This window comes from Girardinichthys multiradiatus, chromosome 14 (assembly GCF_021462225.1).
Source record: "Girardinichthys multiradiatus isolate DD_20200921_A chromosome 14, DD_fGirMul_XY1, whole genome shotgun sequence".
Classification (NCBI taxonomy): Eukaryota; Metazoa; Chordata; class Actinopteri; order Cyprinodontiformes; family Goodeidae; genus Girardinichthys; species Girardinichthys multiradiatus.
In genome coordinates this window covers 19496682-19511166 of record NC_061807.1, presented here as the reverse complement: position 1 = coordinate 19511166, position 14485 = coordinate 19496682, and the positions used below count along the sequence as shown (strand labels likewise).

The 14485-nt window shown below is 38.5% G+C and overlaps 1 protein-coding gene across 1 annotated transcript in view; it reads right to left on the bottom strand.

Annotated features, from left to right (window-relative positions):
* The window catches only part of ppp2r5b (protein phosphatase 2, regulatory subunit B', beta), a 57799-nt gene that overhangs the window by 20830 nt on the left and 22484 nt on the right, over positions 1–14485 (bottom strand). Inside the window, exons 2-6 of the mRNA XM_047385069.1 lie at positions 9186–9382; positions 4433–4534; positions 3922–4014; positions 2143–2273; positions 1509–1568 (exon numbers count right to left, since the gene is read on the bottom strand). Coding sequence (XP_047241025.1) covers positions 1509–1568; positions 2143–2273; positions 3922–4014; positions 4433–4534; positions 9186–9382 — 583 coding nt within the window. The remainder of the gene's footprint in view (positions 1–1508; positions 1569–2142; positions 2274–3921; positions 4015–4432; positions 4535–9185; positions 9383–14485) is intronic.

The following is a 14485-nucleotide window of genomic DNA, read 5'->3' as shown; positions in this document are numbered from 1 at the left end:
GGAAGTAACAAAACTTACACTCTGAACACAATGAATGATAAAACTGAATTGGTAAAAATGGGGGTGTTAAAATCAAGGCAGTGAATGAAAACAGGCGGGGTTAAATTTGATAACCTTAATATTTATAATATTAATATTTACCACGTTATCATTTTAATGACCTCCAAATTCACGGATTCTAATTTTCACAGAGGCAAATTAATCACATGTTGGTTTTTACGGCACTCAGTTTTACCATGTTCAGTATTTAACACCTTCAATTCATTTCAAGTTCATTTTTGTTACTTTGACCCCTCTGCGCTGTTCTCCTCACACCAATAGCTGTCAGATCACAGTCACTTGACAGAAAACAGTCTCTCATTTACCGTGAACATTATGATAAAGAACGAAAAACACAGAGATTGTTATCTGCAGAACGCCTGAACGCCTGATCCAGAGTATCGCATTAGGAAGTTTTACACTCCTTTACTTTTATTTTAAACACTGACTAGAAATTATTTTTGTCATACAATTTTACGTAAATACCCATCTGATTCAAACATCAACTGATTTGAATTTATCAAAAATGGTTAACTACTGCAGATAAGATATTAACCGCTTAGAGACGACTGAAGAGCAGTTGTCTTGCAATCCGAAAGTAGTGGGTCTGATTCTAGCTTCCTCCTGCCACATGTCGATGTGCCCCTGAGCAAAGCACTTACTCTCAAGTTGCCTACTGATCCGGGTATCATGTATGAATGTGTGAGCGTTAGTGAGTGTGATTAGGTGACTGTGGCTGTAGTGTAAAGAGCTTTGAGTGGCCAGTATGACTGGAAACGCGTTTTATAGGTTCAGTCTATTTATATTTTACCAGCAGCATTTTTGAAAAATCCTGAACTACCTCTTTATCTAACTACCATGTTTTTACAAATAATTCAAATCACAGATTTTTAGATTAATTTGTCCTTTTCTCTTTGATCAGTTAGAGCCATTGTTCTTCTTTTCTGAAATGTTAAAAACCATAAACCCGACATGTTGCCGTTCGTGTTTTCAAGACCGATCGAAGGCAGAAAACAAACCAGATATCAACACCTTGATTCTATTATTTCCTCAGCTTCTGCCCTCTCTTTATTCATCTTCATTTAATTGATTTGTGTGTGAGGAAACACACTTTGTTTATCAGTTTGGCTTCATCTCTGCCTTGCTCATATTGTTTCCTTAGAAACAAATTTGAATATTACACAACCATATGAGTCACATTTTGTTGTGGATATCTCTCCTTCCTACCCTCTTCAAATTAATTTCCCAGTCAGGCCGTAAAATATCAAGAGATAATGTGTTAAAGAACAGCTGCCACAGTGGTTACTCTTTGCAGCAAGCATCACACCTGCTTCACTAAAAATGTCCCCAGCTTACTTTCATGAACACAAACATCTGGTCATGCATTGATTATACGTATGTTTCTTTCATCTTCTCCTAATTCCTGCTTCCTGTCTGGGTGTAGCAGGTGTGTTTCTGCTCATACCAACCTGCCGAGGATCTCCAGCAGCTCTGCCACTCCGTTGAAGTGCTCAGTTTCATAAATGAACCTAAAAATCAAAAAGGGGATGAATAATTGAATTCATTTAAGTCTCGCTGATTAAGTTAATGTCAATAAAACATCACAGATGGGCACAAAGATTCAACTCTCAAGATGTAGGTTTCACACATAACTTTTTAACTCACTCAGTGATTAGTCAGCAGTTTCAACAGTTTTCTGAGATTTAAACACCTTTTTTCTATTCTTAGAAACATCAAGTTCAGGTTGATGAAAGCAGGAAAACTAAAAGTAGCGCCCAGCTTTTTCCTTTCTAAGGTGGTGATGCAAGAGAAAGTTTTTGTTATTTGGGGTTAATCCATGAAAAAGACTAAGCTTTCCTTGAAAACGTTCCAGAACATTAGCCTGGTTATCAATCAGAAGGAAATTAATGCTCAATAAAAGTTATAAAAATGGAACTGCTGGTTTTTATTGTAAAACAATCATTTTTAACTTAAAGCACAACCTAGAAATTAGCCATCAGAGATCAGCGAGGCTCCTTTCTTTGCTGTATTGTATTGGATGCATTGATTTTTAAACAGGCTGTTTAAGTCCTGTGCCCTGGCTGGGCTGATTGCAGGCCGAACCTGAGGAAGATGTTGTTGATCTGTTTGCGGATGTATGCTCGGAGGCCCAGTAATTTTCCATAGACACGGTGCAGGATGGTCTTCAGGTACTCCCGCTCCCTGGGGTCCTCGCTGTCGAACAGCTCCAGGAGCTGCAAACACACATAATGTAATTACAGCCACAAAATATGCAGCTCTGCAACTTCAAGCACCTGCAAAATTTCTCCAAACTTCCCACAACTATTTCAGCAGGGTCACTTCAGGAATATTCCTGTTTTTTGGCCACAAACAGCAAAGCTTTGATTGCATTAAACGGCTTAAAGAGTTAAAATACTACAACTCGAAAGGATATGTTAAGTGTTACTTTTTAAGTGTTTATTTATCTGGGATTTACAGGGCCTTATGAAAGTATTTGCACCCCTTGAAAATGCCGTCATGTTAGAAACATCAAACTATTTTATTGAGATTTAAAGTGACAGGCCTACGCAAAGTGGTGAAAAGCTGTGAAGTGGAAGGAAAATTATTGTTATATATGTTTTTTTATGTTGTATATGTTTTTGAGACCTTTAAATAACAAAATATCTGAGAAGTATGGACTGCATTTGCTTACTATAATTCAGACCTTTGTAAAACTACCTTTACCGACAGTTACAGCTGCAAGTATTTTGGGTTATTTCTCTCCAGCTTTTCACATCTAAAAACTAAAAATATTAACCATTCTTCTTTGCAGAATTGCTCAGAGTGCATGGAGAGCATCTGTGAACATGGATTTTCAAGTTTTGCAACAGATTCTCTGCTGGAGCAACCTCAGGTTTTCTTCCATGACTATCCTATTTTAAACTCCAACCATCTTCCCATCAGATCTAATCAGCTTCCTTGTCCCTGCTTAAGAAAAGCATCCCCGCAGCATGATGCTTCCAACACCATGTGTCACTGTGGGGATGATGTACTGCCACACGTGTTTTCCATGTTGGCTGAAAAGTTGAATTTTAATCTCATCTGAACCTCATCAGAACCTTCTTCCATATATTTCCATCCCCCCTACATGGGTTGTGGAAAAAATGCAAACTAGACTTCTAATGACGTTTTTCATTAAAAACGTTCTTCTTGCTACTCTTGTACAAAGGACAGATTTGTTTAGTGCAGAACCAATAGCTGTCCCATCGATAGATTCATCCACCTTAGCTGCAGCTCCTCCAGAGACATCATGGCTCCTTCTCTGAATAAAGCTCTCCTTGCTCGGTCAAGTGTAGGTCGGTTGCTATGTCTTGGTAACTTTGTACCCTTTCTCTAGCTGTATTTATACTCAGATTACATTACACAACTCTGTCTACTAATTGGGTGACTGCTAAAGGCAGACGGTTCCACTGGATTATATTTAGGGGTATCAGAGTAAAAGGGGGTTGAAAACATATGTAAATCCCAAGTGCAAATCCCTAATTTTTATACTCCTTTACTTCTATTTTAAACACGAACTCTGACTGGAAATGATTTATGTCTAGGTAAATAACAATCTAATTCAAATGTTACATGAAAAAGCTCATGAAATAACCTTTTCATTATCTGCAATGATGTTTTTTGGGATGGTAGAGGTTTGCTTTGAAACGGGCAAAGCTTTAACTAACCATTAGTTTCAACCACTGGGATCAACTGATCTGGATTTATCTCATAAAAATCTGGATTTTATGTGAGGAACCAAATTCCCAGCGAAACGTGGCAAAACGTGACGAGACGTGAAGTCAGGCATACGAATACTTTTGCAAAGCACTGAAAAGGGACCCTATGAATCTGCCAAGTTACCTGCAGGACAAACTTCTGGTCGATGTAGCGTTTGGCCATGGATGGCTGGAAGTCTGGACTCTCCAGGAATCTCAGAAAAAACTCGTACACCAGCTGAGGAAGACCGAGACAAGAAATTATGACTGTGCTTCTCATACTAATGTTGAAAACAGCCTAATATTTCACAAATTTCTTTCTAATGATATCGAAGAGAGGGCGTACGCTCTGAAATATCATCCTACTTCTTTAAAATATGGCTGATTAAACTCAAACTTACTTCAGCTGCAGAGGATCCAGTTCTCAGGTAACTAATAATTTTAACATAAAGCACATTAAATGTCAGGAACTGTGTACTTTATGAAGGACAAACAATATCCAGGGGGTATTTTTCATGTTCTTCTGTGAGTTTGACTTTTGAACACTAAGGTTTGTGGGTAAAAGTCTGAAAAAAATCGAATTATTTTGCAGAAAAACTTTGTTTTTACCACTGAGGTAAACATGAGCTGTGGCTGTGTCGTGATCGTTGCTGTACCTGCAGATGTGGCCACGAAGCTTCAAGAGTCGGCTCATCTTCCTCAGGGTCAAACTCTGGATTCTCGCTGGGAGGAAGCGTGCGGAAAATGTTTACTGAGATCTGGAAAAATAGAGACGTGGGAGGAAGGGATCAGCGATGGAGAAATTCGTCTTTGGTTTGAGCTATCTTAGAAGAATTCTAACAGAGAAAACTAAAACATTACGCTGTAGACAGTGGAGGTGTCATAAAGTGGGTTTTTGATGGACTAATATGTGGGGAAGAACTCCTGAAGCTCGAGGTTTTCAGGTAAAATGAGTCTTTATTATCCATGGCAGGACACAGACAGGGTAGCAAACACACGAGATCGTACATAAGGAAACAGCGGGGAACAAAGGAAACACACGGGCTTAAATAGAAAACTGGATAGCAGGGGGAACCAATGACAAACGTGACAAGACAAACAGGGGAAAACACAGAACAGGGGTGGGTTTGGGGTGCAGGGAGACAGAAAACAAAGGACTAGACCAGGTAATATAACAAAAACACAAACTCAAGAACTCAAAACACAAGCAGGTATGACAGCAGGTAAATACTAAAAAAATCTACATCTAGTCACAATTAAACATCTTAATTTGATATATATATATTTATGTTTAATGTCTCTAAATATAGGAAGAACAGCAAAAAGGGAAAAGGTCTCAATTTTGTTTCTGCAGCACATTTAAAAATAACAAAAGTAGACCCAAGTGCTTCATAATATAGACAAGTAAACCAAAAATAAACACAGAATTAAAAGAATTAAAATGTTTCTTTAAGACATATTTAAATGTTTTTATTGCATCACTATTTAAATGTGATCAAATCATTCGTAAAGTTTATCATTTGGCTGACAAACCATTAAACTGAGGAGGTAGGAAACAATCTTCTACTGTACTGTATTAAACGTAACCGCAGATAAACAGGAACATGTGACGGATCATAGTGTGTCACTGCATATTTCACAAAACCTCCCTTTGCTTGAGATTATTGTGGATAAGTAGATTTTTGCTCCTGGACATATGTCCTCATATGAAGCTCTGTCATACAGTGCCTTGCAAAAGCAAGCAACACCCTGTAGTTTGGTATCCAGGTTCTACGGCTCACACCACCACCTCTACCACTGGGCGTTAATACGTGGATATGCTGTGTTGCATTTCTGCCAAAGGTGGCGCTATGCATCATGGCCACATTCCTACTATGAACTGGTCAAAATGCAATTTTGCAGACATTTTTTTAGTTTTTTCTGATGCAATTGTACAAATCTACATTATGCTTGCATGTTGTGTTAGCCAGACACTGCAGTCGGACTTGGGACATGCGCTCTTGCAGCTGTCCTGGATTTTCATCACTTATAAATATTTTTTGTTGCTCCAAACAGCTTCATGATCTTTTCCAGATTGATGCCCAGAAAATATTGTTTCCTTTTGCTGATATCTTTCTGCCCTGACAGGAGCAAACAGCTAAAACTCCTGCAGCGACACAGATGGTCACACCTCCTCATGACCAGTTTATCAAATGGATTTGATCATTTGGATCTAACTGCTTCTTGGTGAGAAGCAAATCATTTTTATTTTTATGCCCTGATTTGGTGAAATATAGAGATCAAACCATATTATGATTATGGATACCAAGGTGTTTATCCCCTGGATAATTGCAGAATGCTATTTGTTTTCTACACTGGACTCAAACAGATGGGTTGAATAGACAGCAGTGCAGCACATGCTCTGTCAGAGGAAGAAACTGTTGCATTGCAGGTAAATATAAAAATCTATCTCCATCGCTGTTTTCAGTTTCCAAGCAACTCCAGCCAGTGTTGTTCATCTCTAATGCTGATAACAGCCTGTGTTCAAGGAACAACTGATAAGTCATGCAACGACTGTTCACTAAGTCATCATTTATTCAGCAAATACATCTGCACCGGCCAGCCTTAACTGCTCATCTTAAGGCACTGCGTAAATCTCAGTTTGGTTTAAAAAGAGACAAAGTTTTTTACTTGCATTATTTTCTCTTTTTGGCATCAAACAGAGGCTCTCTGGGTATTAAACTGCTGAATAAGATTATATTCTGTGGATTTTGTTTACTCTTGTCCACTCCTTGCATGAGCTGATTTTAATCTGTTTTTCCTCTTCAGAGCATCATATAATCTATTTTTTAACCTTGAGGCTTCATTAGTTTATGCAGAACATGTCAGACACTAACGTCATATCTTCCAAACTGTAAATTTTGGTTCTTAGAACCATATTTACTGTGTTTTGTTGCACTGCACAAAATTCTAAGATATTGCCCATCCCTGTAACTTTAGCAAAAAGAGCAATTTCTTTTTTACTTGTTATTGAGACTTTTGTTAAGCAGACAGCTGCACATCGAATCATTCCTCAACTTCCCTTCCAACCCATTTTCACACCTCTGGCTAGAGCTGCTGAATGCCATAAGCTATATGTGTGCTGCAGGCTTTTCTTGCTCCTCTGGGATCTCTGCTGTCCACACTCTGCATCACGCTCCACTTTATCTCTTCCTTCCATCCCTCTTGTTGTCATTATACTTTTTGTTACGTTCTGCTCTCCTCTCCATTCTTCCCCTTATCAGTTCATCCATATGCTTCTTTTTTGTTGCCATGTAGGTTAGATTAGGCTGTGAGAGTCTTCCTAAATTTGTTCTCTATCTAATTTTGCCATATTTCCACATTAGCCTGACCAATAATTATTTCTGCACAGCTAAAAATGGCAGTTTTATAATTGTTGGCATTAGGTAAATAATTCTAGTCCTTCATTATCTTAATTGGAATTTGGGATTTTGGCTTCTGAACGTGAAATTGCACATCTATTTGTTGCAACAAATAAATCAACATGACAATTAATCGAATGTATCTTTCAGTTTTGATTTTGGCTCTGAACCATTTTTTTACATTATTACAATCTGCCAAAGTGGCTGGAATTTATGATTTATATTTAGTCTAAATCTAAATGGATGTATATATTCAGTTAGTTGGTTAATTTGTTTGGTCAAAAAAGCTTTGTGTTGTTTATATTATTAGTTAAGGCAATTATTTATTATTTATAATATGTAATTTACTTAGTAATATAGCTTGTTTTTTTAAATTTTGATTCATAATTGTATTTTGTTATTTATTTTCAGGTCAAATGTTTTTTTTTTTTTTCAGAGATTGCTGATAGGCACTACATTGCTTATTTGCTTATTTTACTTCTGTTCAAGCCACATTTTCACACCCAAACACGATCATCTCTGGGTCACAGAACCAGTCTCCTACCTGAATGTTCTGATGGCTGGATATTCCCATAGTGTTTACACTTCATATACTCGTTTGAAAAGAGGAATGTGGCACCTTCAGGCATCTGGAAATTGTACCCAGGAATAAACCAGACTTGTGGAGGTCTGTGATTCTCTTCCTGATATCTTGTCTGATCTTTTATTTTATTTTCCAACTATGCATAACAAGGAGGAATCTATATGTGTTGCTTAATTTAACTTAGAAGCTTTCAGAGCGATGACATTGTCATCTGGGCCTTTTCAAATTGTTTAAAGGCCTACTAATCTAGCCATGTGTAAACCTCAGACTTTGAAGAAGGTAATAACAAAAAAAAAGGTCCTAGCTGACCTAAAACAGTTAATGTCAAATGGTCAGTCATTTTCTATCGCTTATTCCATAGTGGGTCGCGGGGGAGCTGGGGCCTATCTCCAGCAGTCTATGGGCAAGAGGCGGGGTACACCCTGGACAGGTCACCAGTCCATCGCAGGGCAACACACAAACAACCACACACACACACACTCATTCATATACCTAAGGGCAATTTAGAGTGACCAATTAACCTAACAGTCATGTCTTTGGACTGTGGGAGGAAGCCGGAGTACCCGGTGAGAACCCACGCATGCACGGGGAGAACATGCAAACTCCATGCAGAAAGACCCCTGGCCGGGAATCAAACCCAGGACCTTCTTGCTGCAAGGCAACAGTACTACCAACTGCGCCACCATGCAGCCCCATGTCAAATGGTGAGATATAAAATTATTATCTGTCTTTTCCTGCCATTGATGTAAACATTTGGCTTTAACTGCACGTTTCTGGGCTTCGTCTGCAATCATGATTGCAATACTCCGGCCTATCGTATTCAAGAAGGAGCTGTGCTGAATAGCAAAGCTCTATTTTAACAGATCCATATGTGTCCCTGACATGAGCGGCTGAAATGAACTATCTCCAGTAGGTGCCTAGGCTCTGCCTTAGAGATAATTCAAGGAACATCCTCATCCATCTTGGAGTAAATCTGCCTCCAGTGGTACTAGAGGGACCATAAGTCCATTCTGGACTCGGAACAGCTTGCTTGGGTTGCTCCGAGGTGTTCTGGGGACAACGATGCTTGGGTCTCCCTCCTGGACCTTGCACTTCTCCAACCCAACCTCTGATAAGTGAAATAAACTAAATGAATGGCTTTAGTTTCTAGGTGCACTTTTAATCGTGTTTTGGAGTTTAATTTTGCTACTTTGGACTATGGGTCCCCTAAATCAAGTAAAATCTCCTCGTTAGGTTCAATTTTACAAATTGACAAGTGGCTGACATTTATATCTTATCCTCTCTTACACGCTTTAGGTAATTTGTTTAGGCTCAAATAGGTAAAGGGGGCTTTCACGTGTAACAGTTACACTAGATTAATCCAACTAAAGTGGCACTATTCTATCATTTCAACCTTTGACCTTCTTACTCATCCTTCCATCTTACCATCTTTATAGCCTCTGGGTAAAGAGGCTCAATGAGGACTCCTCTACTAGTGGCCACGCTCTCCACCAGCTCGTTAAGCGCCGCACGTTTGATCTCCTTCCCTTTCAGGTCGGCCACACAGTCCAGGAAATCAAACAGCACACAGCACTGCTGCAGCTTCTTACAGAACAGGTCATGTAGCTCTGCCACCGGGGCATCTGTAGGGATGATAGGTGGGAAGGAAGACAAAGAGAAAGAAATGTTAAAAGCCAGAACAGGTGATGAAAGTCGAAACGGAGCTTTGTGTGTGTTTGAAAACAAACTGTTTGACAAAGTAGGAGCGTGAGAAAAAAGCTCCAGCACATGTATTGTACAAGTTTCTTTTCTCTCTAAGGTAATGATGGAAGGAGAGCAAGAATATTAGTCTACAAACACATCTGAACGTGCCCACACAGACAAGGGACGATATTCATGCACAAACACACACCTTCCTCCAGATTCCTGTGTTGGATCTGAGTCCTAACATCTGTCACAAACATTCAAAACACCTGGTTTATTGCACTGAAGCAACCTGCTGACTGCCTACAAAACCATCGAAAACCCTGAATTTCACACAGACCAGACGTTTAGGAAAACAGTGGATTATATATCACACACAATGAAATCTGAGTTGATTCCAGGAACCTGGGAGTGTGAAAGTTAGCAGCTCAGCTTGTTAAGCATCACACAAAACCAAATAACTGCACACAGCTTTACAGACAGAATTACAGGATGTGACAACAACGAATAGGACTCATTTGCTCTTTGTTAATCAAACAATTAATAGTTTAACAGTAAAGAATAGTGGAGAAATATCTGAATGTAGGATTCCTGCATGAGAAGTTAAGCTTGAGCTGAAAAATGCTAAACAGCAGGGCTAAGAAATTAAACACTCCACAGTTTCAATTGCAGAAAACATCTGGCACAGAATACCATTAAACCTGCTGTGCCAAGATTAAACCGTCATAAAGAAACTAATATAGAAATACTTTAATACACTAACACAGCTTTACTTCCTAACTCAGCCCACACCATTGTGGAAGCTACTAAACTCACACAAGCCACAGCAGATGTTATTCTGGAGATGATTTAGTTCAAACACCCCTCTGTGAAGAAGGGAGTCAGCCAAGGCCAAGGAGGCGATGAAGGCTGTTCGTGCACTAAACAGATGAACAAAGGTTTATAGAGAAAGCAGAACAAGTAAGCCTCTACCAGCAGACGTAGAGAGTCGAAGTTCATGGTTCTCATTTGGAGTCACAGCAGAGACAAAGAGGCCGTAAGAATAAAAACATGTTCTCTCCAAATAGTGTATTAAAAAAGCAAATGTCATATTCATGAGCTACATAATTTAAGATTTTTTAAAAAAGTCACAATTGGCCTTTCTATTGGTATTCAAAGCCGACAGGTCATTTGAAACCCACTTTTCCAAAACAAAAGGATCTTTCAGTCATGTCTACTGAAACGAGAAGGCACTATCATATATGGAATCTCATGATAAATCTCTCACAGCCATCAAAGAACGAATAGTTTTCTTGACGAAAAAACATTTTTAGCAGGAATATGACACATGTGTGGCCATTTAATGGCACTCAGAAAGCAGGATATAGAGAGCACCGTTGAAGAGGAAGGACTCACCCATTCAAAACTGTTTCTCTGTTGGCAACGCCTTAGGATTGTTAAACAGCTGGAATCTAAGCTTTGCTGGTCAGAACCAGAGCAGAAATTACAAAGTATGTCTGAATACTGACAGAATTTTGGTTTTTTGAATTACAGTTTTTCTCATTAAAAGTAATCTGTCCGCTGACGTGTTACCAAATACACTCACCACAGAGCACTTTTAAATTCCTCCATAGGATGCAGGGTGTTAGGTATCCAAGTTACTGTTCTCCTGACCTCCTACACCTCAATGGATAAATCACAATGTAAATATTCCCTTTATGCACTTTAATTTGAGCTGTATTTGTGCTCGGATTTTTTCATTGATGCTTTCAAACATACTTCTTGGTTTTTGTCATGAAAATGAATGCAACTATCAAGCCTAAACACAGTAGAAATGACATTTTGTAGAAAAGATGGTGGGGGTAATGTAAACAGTGACCAGGGTAGCTATTGTTAACAAAAAAAGCTGATGAAATACATTACATTTAATGCATACAAACACTGTAACATGTTCAGTTAATGCTAACAGTTTGTTCCCACTATTAACTTTAAGCAAGTCAGCCATATTGAATTCTGAGGTTGAGGCTGGTGAAAAGCCTTCCGATTTTTTAACTGAACTCCAATTTTAATTAGTTTTCTGTGGATTTTTCCAACTTTTTAAAATTCAAGTTTATCACACAACCCAAGTGGATAACAAGTGGTATATCCAAATATTATTCATTCTTCACCCTTTTTCCAAAAACAATGTTTCTTTAGAGATTACATCTATGTTAGCCTCAGATTTAGCATAAGGACATCATTTTCACAAATGATGTTATGTAACATGTACCCTTGATGAAATTTGTGAATAAGTAATGGGTCTGTAAATAGCTAAGAAATAGAGAATTTGCAGGAGAAATCAACATATTTTGTGTTATCAGAATGCAATTAAAGTTTGCCCATTCCAAATTGAGCCTATATTTTTGAATCCTTAAAACCTGAAAGCCAGATCAGGTGTGTAATGCGTCAGATGGATTCAAATTTATAACAAACATGAAGCAATTGATGGAACAGAATGAAAATGAGGAAGCCTTTCCTTTACATCCTAACACGAAAACGTCCAGATAATTCCACATAAACTATGGAAAAACAAAGGAAACAACTCCCAACTAATTCATATACAAGTAAGATGGGGAAAAAAGGTTTGCAATTGATACTGAATTGCAGATTAGCTTAGTCCATCACACCACACTGAAAAGATATTTATCGTCTCAGCATTCGTAGGAATGTTGATTAAAAACCTTCGATCCACCACAAGTTGCAAGATGTCCTAATCCTGTCTTTATTCATATTTAAGTTGGGGTGGACTTTAAAGACCCCCTAAGGAACCTGATACCATCATAATAGCAAAACACGTCCTCTAATATGAACTGTTCCTTCTTAAAAATGATTATAGTGCAGTTTATAGCTGTGAGCACTTCTGCAAGACCAAACTAATTCTAATGTCAACCTGTTAACATGCAGACAGCAACTACTGAAACCTGGTCATTGTTAAAACAAAGAGTTCATTAAATTGATCAGATCTTACTTTTAGGTGGTCAACCTTAGATCAGATTTAGCTTTTACTGTTGCACGACTGAAGAAAAAAACAGTAGAAAGCAAAATAGTGAAAAGTCAGCAACTATGCAATAAGGGTTATTTGGCCATCTCAGATTAGGAGTGACATTTAATTGGTTCTGCCACAGGTTAAATTGTGTCAGTTTTCTATCTTAATTCAGATTTGGGGTACAAGTTAAAAAAAAGGATTCAAAATAACAGGGAACACTCATCTATGATGACGTGTTGACACAGAAATACACTTAATTTAGCTTCATGATTTTACGACAGTGCGCAGCAACATATACAGCAAAGTGGTAGCTGACATAGACACAAAAAGGTTAAAAAAAAAAGTGCTTCTCAGGAGACCAAGGGCGACTACTCATCTATGATATTTCAGCCCATCATGAGGTAATATGAGCACAGCAGGGGAATCCATGAAAGACGCTGATTTAAACAGGGAGCATTAAAGCCTAAATAGATTATCCTGCTCATTTTGGAACAGGACTAAACAAGTCATGAATAGCAGTCTAGACCAACTGTGCATTGGAAGAAGGATGATCCAAGGTTTATACATGCAGACACAAGCACAGCAGGAGAGGATTTAATTTAACCCTTCTTAACCTACAGGTGTAAAGAGGGGCTGGTGCCTGGAGCCCTTCCACTCCTAGACCCCTCTGATCTCTTTTGGGCACACCTAGACCATCTGTTCCCTTTGCAATGGAGTCAAACAAGAAAACACAAAAGCTGTGTGAGGAGATGAGAAGTCTTTTTACAGAGAAATCAAAGAGGCATTTTTATTTATCAGATTCGGCCATGGCAAAAAATGTCTTTGAAAAAACCTAAATCCTGTTTCTGTTGGATTTAAGAGGGAAATTAGTAGCTAATTGAAAGCACTGCATTTTATTAACTGATTATACCTCAATAAAAGCAGCAGTTATATAGTTTGCAGGTCTGGGGCAGTGAAATGAAAATGACAGAAACAATGACCTTAGAGAAGCAATTGCTGTAGTCCATCAATCTGGGAAGGGTTATAAGGCCATTTCCAGACAATGTGAAATTAAATGTTCTACAATGAGAAGAAGTACTCCCAAGCAAAGAACATTTAAAAGAGTTACAGATTTCCTCAGGACTGGTTGTCCACGCAAGTTCTTCCCAAGATCACATTGTGCAATGCTGAGATAAACTACAATAAACTAAAGAGCTCAGTCTCTGACTATACTCATTTAGCATTTTAAATGTTACAGAAAGTCGTTACCGAAACAGAACATCTTAGACTTGCACAACATTTCTGTTACAACGTTTGGCCGTAATGTGCAGTAACACATTCCGAGGAAATCAAAAACAGCATATTAGGGAAAAAAAACTTGCTGTTAAGCGTTAAGACCTGTATTGTAGCCTCAGAACCTGAGTCAAAGTCCAGACCTCAACCTTAAGTCAACTGAAGCAACGATGTAAAGACAAGTAGATCAACACTTCCCCAAAATTAAGTAAGAATCTGATAAAGTCATACAAAAAACAGTGACAGTGATATGAGCTTTCATCCTTGTCATTACTGAATGATTTCTATCATTTAGAGATTTAATTCAGCGATACGATACAGAGCCCGAATATAACGTCTCTTCCATTTCTTATGACTGTGCCACTCCTGATTATCCTTTTATCTACATAAACCTTCCCTGTGACTCCTTCATGACCTTCTCCCCTGTTATCAACACAGTGGTTTTTGTTTGTTTCCTTTTTGACACTCAGTGAATCGCTGAGATGTATCAAGCGGCCAGTTTGTTCTTGAACTGCAGCCAGTTTTGTATGACCGGACAAATGTATGACAGCACAATTTGCACTGTTTCCCACATGAATGTGAAACAACAATCTCACAGGGTGAGTATATCTTTGCATGCATTCAGGTTAGTTTGAGAGCTTTATTTTTTGTCATTTACTCTCAGCTTCTCCACCATTCCTTTCTCCTCCTTTTCTGCAGACTGTGAAGGTGAAATCTAATCTACCCCTAATAGAGAGTAATTGTATGAATGTGCTGTGCTGGTACT